This window comes from Tarenaya hassleriana, unplaced genomic scaffold (genome assembly GCF_000463585.1).
Source record: "Tarenaya hassleriana unplaced genomic scaffold, ASM46358v1 Cleome7, whole genome shotgun sequence".
NCBI classification, from domain to species: domain Eukaryota; kingdom Viridiplantae; phylum Streptophyta; class Magnoliopsida; order Brassicales; family Cleomaceae; genus Tarenaya; species Tarenaya hassleriana.
In genome coordinates, this window is record NW_010969548.1 from 1,413,296 (window position 1) to 1,423,926 (window position 10,631).

The window sequence follows — 10,631 nt, forward strand, 5'->3', positions numbered from 1 at the left end:
ATATTTGTAAATCATTAACCAAATCCATAATTGTTTTAGCAATCTTAATTATGTCTCTAAATATGCACACCAAAAATTTATGACCACGACGTCAGAATTTTCTTTTAATAAAACCCATGCAATTCCAGATTACATAAAAGAAACATGCGACCATTTCTCTTAGATCTCGTGAAATCCTCGTTACTACTAACACGTACAAAAGTTTTCCAATCATATAAAAATAACGGTACAAAAATGCCAATTTTTTTTTTTTGTTAACGTACAAAAATACCAATTTCACAAACGAAGTAATGACAAATATCACAGATTTTATCACTCAGACGTTACAATATATATATATATATATATATTACAAGAAAAGGTATATTGAGTTGGTTGGGGGGATCATGTCACGGGCATTGTTTGATTCAATATTTTAGAACAATTTGTATCGATTTACAGCCATTATCAACATGCCTTTTTGCAATTTGCGTTATTTTATCTTTTTTTCCATGTTGACTTTAATTTAAAAGTGAACTGAAAACTCATGATTTCTAATATATAAACTAGAATTGATTATGTTTTGTTAATCTACAAGAAATCCGCAAGCAAATTCAATTTTTAAGTTTAAAACTAAAAATTTTAAATACTGAACACAATTTTATTACCAAAGTATTAAAAATTTAGGATGGTAAAAGAGTCGTATATTTCAATTTGAAAAATGAATGCATGCATGCATCTTGCACCGTAAGAAAATTAAATATTTCATAAATACATAAACCAGAAAAATAAAATGCAATTAATATAAGTATCCATGCATGTGCATTATGAAGCAAAAGGAAATTTTATGTCACATGAAAAGTTTGCAAAAGCAAGCAAGAAAAGTAATTTTCTACGAATATTCAATTCAGCTTATCTTATCAATTATCAGGACAATGAGGATATCTCGACGTCCGATATTGATACTCTAATTTGGGAAAATTGTTAATATTTTATTTTAAAAGATTGAGAACGAAATTTATTTTATCTCAAGAGTTATTGAAATTGAAAATCTTGTAATAATCGAGTTGACAATACGTATAATAGGTATTTTATAAAGAGAAAATGGTCTATAAAATATTTAATTTTGTCCAAAAGTTCAATATATAAATATCATTTTTTTAAAATTTTAAAATATAAAATATTTTTAAAAATTTATATAAAAAATTAATTATCTAAATTTGTTTATGTATACCTACTTATCTTTAACAGCTTTAAGTACTCGACTGATAATGTTATCAACGTCTTACATTTTCAAAACGAAGATATTGTTAGACTATAACGTTACACCAATATAATTTTTAAAAAGAATTAAATTTACAAAACATATGTATATGTACATATATAGGTACATGTATGTATTTATTTGTATGCATATGTAAATCTATGTATATATTTGTGTTTGGTTGTGTATATATATATATGTATAAAACACGTATAAAATAATAATAATACACCTTAAAACATACTATACTATACTATATAATGAGAGGCAAATGGAGCCGAGCCGAGCCGAGCCGATATAGTGCATCGAGAAGTGCAATGTGAAGGAAGAATCCAACGGCTGAGAACGATTTAACACCCGGGGGAGGCTCATCCTTTCTGACTTCTCCAACCAAAAGAAAAAGGAAAGAAGGAATTTTGATTTTTGAGATAGGAAGCTCGATTACGATGAAAATATAATTAAATGAAAAATAAATTGAAAATTTTTAAAAACAGAGAGAGACAAAAAAAAAAAAAAAGGCAGAGATGGGCTTAAAGGCGGGATCATCCGCCATTAATGCCACCTCCCAACCCCTCTTCCTCTACATAAGCTATTTTCGGCTAAGTAACAGTTCCCATTAACCATACAAACCCCGCTCTCTCACTTTCTCTCTACTGTTTCTGGGCGAAGATTTTCATTATTTGTTTGAAAAAAGGGGTGAGGAATTTTTCTTCGTTCCCTAGTTGGTGGGTTATCTTGCTTCTTGTGGTTCTATAATCGTGTTTCCCACCAGAAAAAGTTGATGGGTTTCATCATAATTTTAGATTCTGCATATACTTCGGGCAAAAAGTTGTAAAATCTTTTCTTTTTCATATATTTTTCACCCACAAGTGGATCTGTTTCTGTCTCGCTTTTGTATTTGATATAACAGCCTTTATAGCTTCTGTAATTTTGTTTTTCTTTTTCATGATGAATAGGAAGAGGTTGTTTAGCTTTGGTTGTCTGAAGTTCTCTGAGCTCAACCATGGGGGTTTGCTTGAGTGCCCAAGTCAAAGCTGAGAATCCAGGTAAGACAGAGTTTCATGTTTTTCTTTTCATTCATAGACTATGATTACTGATAAAAAAATAATTCTGGAATATTGGATCTACTCTTTTGGTAAAAAGAACATTCTGGTTCAGTGTGAATCCTGTCCCCTCGCTTGTTTTGTTTGGCCATGAGGGCAAAGCTCTTGCTTTGCTTATCTTCCTGGGTTTTTAATGTTTTTTTTAGTTGTGTCAAAATTGTAGCTTTCCCCTTTTCCCCTGTCATGACAGCATTGGGTTTTTCAACTTCGAAAAGTTAAATTTTGTTGTTTCTTTCTTTGATATTTCCTTCCATGAAAGGTTAGGTTCTGGTGGTTGGGAAATAACGGGGCTTTGCTTCTAAGTTAGGCATCATGTTTTGACAAATCTGCCCATGTTTCAGATTATCAATCTTTTCTACAGTTGAGCACAATAATGCATTGATTAGTTTGATTTCTTACCTTTCTGATTCAGACCACATGATTCCTGTTCTCATTTAAGTTCCAAATCCTTCCCAAGGACACAGCAATCCATCAAGGCAAATGGGTGCCGGGAAAAATGTGAAATTTAACGTTTTTTCGTATACAAACTACATCTTTGGTGGGTGTGTAGGAGCGAGTCCAAAGCACTTGAGCTCAGACGGGAACGACACTGGAAGTTTGGGCAGCAAGGCTTCGTCCATGTCGGTTCGCCCTACTCCGCGAACAGAGGGTGAGATCTTACAGTCACCAAACCTCAAGAGTTTCAGCTTCTCAGAGCTCAAAACCGCGACCAGGAATTTCAGACCGGACAGTGTGCTCGGGGAAGGAGGTTTCGGTTGCGTTTTCAAAGGATGGATCGATGAGCAAACCCTCACCGCCACAAAACCGGGCACTGGTACGGTTATTGCCGTCAAAAGGCTTAACCAAGATGGTTGGCAAGGTCACAAGGAGTGGTTGGTAAGCTTTCTCATGGCTGTTTCTTTGTCCGGTTCTTGACGTTGTCTTAACTTCGAAACCTCTTGATCATCATCATCTGAATACCGAGTCTTGTCTCAACTCGTTTCTGCAGGCTGAAGTGAATTACTTGGGGCAGTTTTCTCATCCTCATCTCGTGAAGCTGATCGGTTACTGCCTGGAGGATGAGCATCGACTTCTTGTCTACGAGTTCATGCCTCGGGGAAGCTTGGAAAATCATCTTTTCAGGAGTATGTTCTTCTGTCTTGTCTGAATCTCGAGATGCCCATCAAACTAATACCTTTGTGTGTGTGTGTATATATATACACATATTCTCAACATTCGGGTTGTTTCTGGCTCGTAGGGGGTTCATATTTCCAGTCCTTGTCTTGGAGTCTCCGGTTGAAAGTGGCTCTCGGTGCTGCAAAAGGCCTTGCTTTTCTTCACTGTGCTGAGACAAGAGTGATATACCGCGACTTCAAGACTTCAAACATCCTTCTTGACTCGGTAATTCATCGTTTTCTCACCTTCAGTTATCTGATTCTCATGACAAAGATGGCAAAGTTCCAAGCTTTATGATGAAAAACCACCAGGACTACATTGCCAAGCTTTCTGATTTTGGATTGGCCAAGGATGGGCCAACAGGCGATAAAAGTCACGTCTCTACCCGGGTCATGGGTACCTACGGTTATGCAGCTCCAGAATACCTCGCGACTGGTAAGTTTCAAATCCTTTCCTGACCTTTTGTCTCTCTAATGGATTCCTTCTTCGGCTCACTCTGCAGTTTGGCAGGTCATCTGACAACCAAGAGCGATGTCTATAGCTTTGGGGTTGTTCTTTTGGAGATGTTGTCTGGACGGCGAGCTGTTGACAAGAACCGGCCAGCCGGAGAGCACAATCTCGTGGAGTGGGCCAAACCATATCTTGCCAACAAAAGAAAGATGTTCCGGGTTATCGACAGCCGTCTTCAAGATCAGTACTCCATGGAAGAAGTATATAAGGCAGCTACTCTGGCGCTGAGATGCCTATCCACTGAAGTTAAGCTCAGACCAAACATGAAAGATGTTGTCTCGCAACTGGAACAGATCCGAGCTCTTAATGCCTCCAGTGGAAATCCCGAGAGAAGGGAGAGGAGAGCACGTCGGAGAAGCACAGACAGCGTTATCACCAAGAAAGCAAAGGTTGGCTATTTTGCTCAGCCGTCTCCCATGGCTGCTTCCGTTGCCGCTTATCCTCGCCCATCTGCTTCGCCGCTGCATTTCTGACAAACATAAAAACATGCGGATCAGTGTTCTTGGTGAAACCATTGCAAGGTGTTTAGGGTTTCCTAATCTTGTATAGTTTTTTTGTCTATTAATGCATCCGAGAGATTGTGAAGATTCATTAGCTTAAGCGTAAATCTACTTTCCCGCCTTCATGAACATGTTTATCCAGTTTGTTTATCTAATTTACTTTGGTGCTTTCTTTCTAATATCCTGGTTAGAATAAGGAAAAATAAAATATAACCAAGAAAAGATTGAGCCTTTCACAAAATATATACACCCATTTACACAACAAATGATCCAAGAATAACAAGGAGGAGCTTAACATTTGTACATTCAGTTTCAGTTTCCTGAATAACATTTTCTTTTCTTCAAGTTAAATAGAAAGAGTTTTTCTTCACCAAGTTCTTATCAACCCAGGCATCCGGTGACGCCAGTCGATTTTCGCCAGTGACTTGTTCAAGTTAACTTTGTCCTTAATATCGAGAACCTTCCTCAGGTAGTTACTTCCTTGTCTAATCGACTCGGGTTCACTCTCTCCATCCACTTGTTCTCGAATATCTTCTGTTTCACCAACAGGAGTTAAAGCACTCTCTACATCACACAAGGCTTCATCAATGATGTTTCCAAGAACTGTGACCACTTCGCTCATTCTGGGCCGAGATTTTGGTTGCTTCATCAGACATCTGTTTGCCAAGGCAGCCAGTTTCTGGGCAGACTTCAGGCAGTACTGGCTCTCGAGTCGTGGATCTACAATGATATGGAATTTCTTTGAATCTGATACGTAAGGTCTCGCCCATTCTAGAAGCTTCTGCTCTCCTCGAGGTAGATTTCTGTCCACCGCTCGCCTTCCCGTGATCAGTTCATACAACACAACTCCGAAGCTCCAAACGTCGCTCTTAGCTGTCAATTTTCCGGTTTGTACATACTCTGGAGCAGCGTAACCAACAGTACCTACAACCTTCCACAGGAAAATTTCAAGAATTCAGTGGACTAAGCAGAGCAGATCCAAAAAACATGCGCAATCATGAGCTACTTGTCACAAGATGTTATGGTATCGAAGATAAAACACATACTGATGTAGAGACATGCCCAAGTCCTTCTGGAGGTCCCTGCCTAGCTAATCCGAAATCTGAGAGCTTCGCATTGAATTCCTTGTCTAGCAGGATGTTTGAAGACTTGAAATCTCTAAAAATTAGCTGCAACATTTATACAAACAACTCAGTGTGCATATGTATGTAACAATCAGGAAAACCGATGGCACTGTTCCATCAGTGAAACTGGAGCAAGATATAAACGGAGAGTGCTCCTTCCATAAGCAAAGCTTAAAACTTTGATAAGGAAAACGAGGGAGAAACCTGAAAATCCATTTCTTCGTGAAGATATGCCAAGCCCTGAGCAGCATCTTGAGCAATCTTCAACCTTGTCATCCATGGAAGAGAAGCAGGCACTCGGCTCAACAAATGGTCTTCCAAGCTTTTGTTGCACATAAGCTCGTAGACTAACAGCCGTTGCATCCCTCTTTCATCGTCATCTGCACAATACCCGACTAACTTCACAAGATTTGGATGATCTACTATCCCCAGAAAATTCACCTCATTGATCCATTCCTTGTGACCCTGAATGCTAGAATGCAACCACAACAGAGGTTTACCACAAGAAAACACATGCCAATGAACATAGAACCAGGAAGATACATTCCATCCTAATCATCACACCATATTAACATCAATCAAGCCTGTAAGACCAACCTACGTCCCGCCTTCTAAATTCATCGTTTTTCGGCTGCGAACCAAAGCTACATATCCAGCAAAACGTAACCATTCATTTTCAATGGAACATTGCTTTGCTGATGAAACTCTATATAGACCCGGTGATCACAGGGCAAAGTCAGAGGGACAAAAAGGGTAAAACGCATGCCTGTAAACCTTGACGATTCAGCTGTTTGACAGCAACATTCATCTTCGACGGGCGACCGTTGGGTTCTCTGCCGGCGGAGACATCGACGACGCCTCTGTAGACGCAACCGAACCCTCCCTCGCCAATCATGAGGGCTCTGCTGAAGCCTCTGGTGGCCGATTTGATCTCCGAGAAAGTGAAGACCCTCAGATCGTTCGTGGCCGAGACTCCGCCGCACCACCGTTGACTCAGAAGCCGGGGAAACCCTAACCTGTCGGGGGAGAAGCTCCAGTCCGAGTCGAACTCGGAGCGGCGCGTGGGGTCCGACGCGCTTGACGCCACGCTCAGGGACCGAGCCCACGAGAACCTCGAGGCCCTGGAAACAACGACTTCCTCGTCGTCTCCTTCGTCTTCTCCGCTTCCTCTCTTCTCGCCATTGCTGAAGTGAAAGCACTTCATCTTCCAAATCCCACACCGAGAAAATTTTGGAGCGTTCTTCTCTGTCGGATGATTTTCTTCAAAGTGGAGATGATCATGGGAAAATAATTCGATGTGACGCACTAACTTGTACCCAGATGACGTGGAGGTCAGTAAAGGATTATGAGCCGTTGATTTCAAAAACCTAACAGGTTGACCCGATCTAACGCAGAAGCAAGTTTTGATTTAGTAAAATAATAATTAATGTGATCAAAAGAAATATGATAACTATTTATCAATAATACTATTTAAATCGCCTGGATAGTTGATTTTTTAATTTTCGTCACCTATTTTCTATGAGCTTACAAATTTTGACATTTCTTATCGTTCACAATCTCAGAAAAGGTCTCCCACGTTTGGCGATTATGTATAATAGATTGCGACTCGTGCCAATGAACAATAATTTATGCACTAATTTTTGTTAAACAATTTATCACTAACAAATATTTTTTTCAAAAAATATAAAGAAAGATGAATATAGAATGAAATTTAAAAAATATAGACAGATGAGTAGTTTACATAAATGAAACAATAATGCAAGACATAGCGTTCCTAGACATATTCATAAACATAAATGAAATTTATTATTAGTAAACTATATAACAACAACAGCAACAATAATAATATTATTATTAAATGCATAAATACATGAATTATCAATTCAGATTAATACATCAATCAATTCTTTAATTCCTCCCAATTTTATACACGAACCCTCGCGGCGTTATTTCACCGTTAACTTCATCCTTCGTGGACTCCTAGTCATTGACATGTCATTGCCATGTGTTTATATTTTTGCCACATCAGAAAAGTGCCATATCACCCGGTCAAAAAATTCAACCCCAAAACCAAGTTAATAATTAAAATCTGAGCCGGTTAGTGTTAAACCAAAATATGGGGATAGTAAATGTAAACAAGGTTGAAATTGGACTCACCATCATACTATCCGAAATAGGGTATTTAATACACATACAAACGGTGAAAAACAAAAGAATTGGTTATAAAATATTTCTACCGGCAGATTTCAATCGATTCCGACGGATTTCAGTCGCTTTCTCCAGATAAAGCTTATTCGATTTTCTAGCTCAATCGATATTAGGTTTTTTGGGTTTGAAAATTTTTCAGTTGATCCTTTCGTCGGAAAACACTTATATTTAGGTCTCCTTCTCCTTCTCGTTGTATTTGAAAATGCACTTCTACTCTCCAATAGGTAACTTATTTGAAAATGTATTTGAAAATTGCATTGAAACAAGTCTGAATCCGCACCAAACAATTCTAACACAATCCTGATAGTCACGGCCATGTCCGAAAATTTTCGATCATGGCAATTCTAAATATATGTATTAGGGATTGACGAGACTTAAAATATGAAAAATACGTGTTTTCGTGGATTTTAATCACAGTATTGGTTACCTATTTGGATTTTGTTAGATTAAGCTTATGATTGTGGTAGGGAGTTGAGGCAGTCAACAGACTTGCTTAAACAAGGGTTGGGTTCATGTACGAGGCAGTCAATAACGACGTGGCAATGACTAGGACTCCACGTAGGATGAAATTGACGGTGAAATAACGCCGTGAGGGTTCATGTATGAAATTGGGAGAAATTAATGTATTAATCTGATAATTCATGTATTTATGTGGCACATTTTGTAAAATTAGTGTATTTTTATGGGAATTAATGACAGTAATAATAAATACTGGTTGTCGTTATGTTGTGGTCATTAACTCACACACATACAATTATTTTTTTCTTCCTAGCGAATATGTTATAAAAAAGTGAATAAATGGTATTTATTTTCAAAATTTTATTAATAATATGTATATGTATATTGTATATTATAATATTTTGAAAAATATATAACATTTCATTTTTTTAAATGTATTTAAAACTTTTATATGGAGGGGAGGTGGCAAATGTATTTGTAACAAAAGAGCCAAACCCTAATTTGGAAGGCAAATAAGGGTTTTTATTTATTTATTATCCTTGAGACTTTTGGACCTCGATCCAGAACATTTGAGGCATGATATATGATTTGAATAACCAAATGGCAGAATTAATAAAGTATTGATAAAATTAAAATATGGTATCACTAATCCGTGGTTAGAATGGTGAATCAGTTAATATAATACGAATTTACAGGAAATTTTATCATTAATTGAAAACATTAAAATATATAAACAACTAATTAATTTGTAATGTGCAATTTATAATGCTCGATTTCACTATCAGACTCTCCATTATCTTAGAATGGGACGAGAAGCAGAGGATCATGACCACCGATACGACATACCAAAAATACACGATACGACATACTACTATACGCAACGGTACGCGGCGACTGAACCAATTGCAGAGCCCCGTCTCTGAAACCTGATCACTCCATCACTATACGCGCAAAATTCCCCCAAATTCTAGGGTTTTCGGTAAAGCTGGAGCCCTGGTCTCCTTCCCCGTTCACTGTGATCGTCCCTGCAAGCAGGAATCAGTGTGAATCTTCGGTAACGAGCGGTGTCGTGTGATCGGCGCGAGTTGAGGTATTCATCTCTGTTTCTCTGCTTCTCTTTGTGTTTTTTTTTCTTTTTTGGGTCCGATGTAGGTTGATTTCGGTCGGATTTTTCGTCGCCGGTTCAAGTTTGTTTTCGTGAACTAAGTGTCTTTCTGTTTTTGATTTTTTCCTCCATTTGGGTTTTGAGACTTGCGCAGATTAAGGTTTAGACTATGACGCTGGGTCGGATTAAGTTTTTGGGGTGAAAGGGTTTAGGGTACAGTGTCATGACTGTTTGATTTCCGGGAAAATGTGATGAGATGAGTGTTCCGCATGCCAATTATTTTAAGCTGCTCAAATGGGTCTGAATCAAAGTGATACACGAGGGATTTGAGTTCCTTAAGGCTGTAACTTAGCAACTAGTTACTGGATGGCATCTAGATAGAATTATACTGTGTTTTTTGTTCTTTGGGTTGGAATTATCAAAACTGTTGGAAGAAGAAAGTAGTTTATTCTTTGGACAAGTCGAGACTACTGAAGCTGATTCAATTGGTTGAGCTTCTAATATTGGTGTTGAAATTGAATATATCTGTCTTTGGAGGCATGGTTTTTCAATAATGGGTATACAACGCTGAAGAGATCATGTTTTTGTAACATCACCAGTGATCTGTGTTGTTCCTATGTTTAGAAACCGAGGTACTGAATCAGAGCTTAATTATGTATCACCTCTTTTGTTTCAGGTTTTAGACAATGTTTTCTGGGAGTGAGGTCAAGGATTATGAGCATAGGTACTACTGTGACTTGAGAGAGGGCACCCTGAAGGTCAGAGTATCAGATTCATTGTATAGATGCCCATTCTGCGACAGATTTAAAAAACGTGATTATCGATTTAAGGACTTATTGGAGCATGCTTCTGCTAGAGGTAGCTCACGCAGTTCGGGTTTGCGAGAAAAAGCCAGCCACCTGGCCCTGGAACGATATATGAAAAGGCATCTTCTCCATCCCGAAGAATCAAATCCTGCTGCAAAAACTGACTTCAATTCTCGTACTAAAGAAGATTCGAATAATGCACAGAAAGGCAGTTCAATCAGTCGTGCTATAGGAGAACTGAAAGAGGGTCACAAACCTAGTTCCCTGCTTAGTAGTAAGAATGGTTCAAGGCCTGGTCAGAGAAGTGATCATCAACAAGGTGACGAAGAAAGGAAATCATCCCATGAACCGAATTCCCATTCTATCACTAAAGACATGGCGTACTCTGCCCACAGAACTAGCTTTGCTAGTCCTGCTG

The 10,631-nt window shown here is 38.2% G+C and overlaps 3 protein-coding genes across 5 annotated transcripts in view; 2 read left to right on the forward strand and 1 right to left on the reverse strand.

Moving 5' to 3' along the window:
• Positions 1 to 1,757: 1,757 nt before the first annotated feature.
• Positions 1,758 to 4,642, forward strand: LOC104800663 (protein kinase APK1A, chloroplastic-like). Of its 3 annotated transcripts, none has more exons than XM_010523542.1 (7): positions 1,758 to 1,968; positions 2,200 to 2,289; positions 2,897 to 3,222; positions 3,335 to 3,470; positions 3,584 to 3,726; positions 3,813 to 3,936; positions 4,012 to 4,642. In XM_010523542.1, the coding sequence occupies exons 2-7, from the start codon at positions 2,247 to 2,249 to the stop codon at positions 4,482 to 4,484; spliced, it is 1,245 nt and encodes a 414-aa protein (XP_010521844.1). In that variant the 5' UTR covers positions 1,758 to 1,968; positions 2,200 to 2,246; the 3' UTR covers positions 4,485 to 4,642. The 3 variants fall into 3 exon arrangements, with proteins under 3 accessions (XP_010521844.1, XP_010521843.1, XP_019056584.1); XM_010523541.1 differs by having other exon boundaries at positions 1,758 to 1,939; XM_019201039.1 differs by lacking the exons at positions 1,758 to 1,968; positions 2,200 to 2,289 and having other exon boundaries at positions 2,558 to 3,222.
• A 79-nt stretch (positions 4,643 to 4,721) lies between these two features.
• On the reverse strand, positions 4,722 to 6,893 carry LOC104800664 (probable receptor-like protein kinase At5g47070). The gene is made up of 4 exons (XM_010523543.1): positions 6,402 to 6,893; positions 5,840 to 6,100; positions 5,558 to 5,680; positions 4,722 to 5,442 (listed from the first exon to the last, which is right to left on the reverse strand). Exons 1-4 carry the CDS (start codon positions 6,837 to 6,839, stop codon positions 4,879 to 4,881), a joined length of 1,386 nt encoding a protein of 461 aa, XP_010521845.1. The 5' UTR covers positions 6,840 to 6,893; the 3' UTR covers positions 4,722 to 4,878.
• A 2,264-nt stretch (positions 6,894 to 9,157) lies between these two features.
• Positions 9,158 to 10,631, forward strand: part of LOC104801527 (factor of DNA methylation 4) — a 4,467-nt gene continuing 2,993 nt past the window's right edge. Inside the window, exons 1-2 of the mRNA XM_019201061.1 lie at positions 9,158 to 9,392; positions 10,084 to 10,625. Coding sequence (XP_019056606.1) covers positions 10,094 to 10,625 — 532 coding nt within the window. The 5' untranslated portion in view covers positions 9,158 to 9,392; positions 10,084 to 10,093. The remainder of the gene's footprint in view (positions 9,393 to 10,083; positions 10,626 to 10,631) is intronic.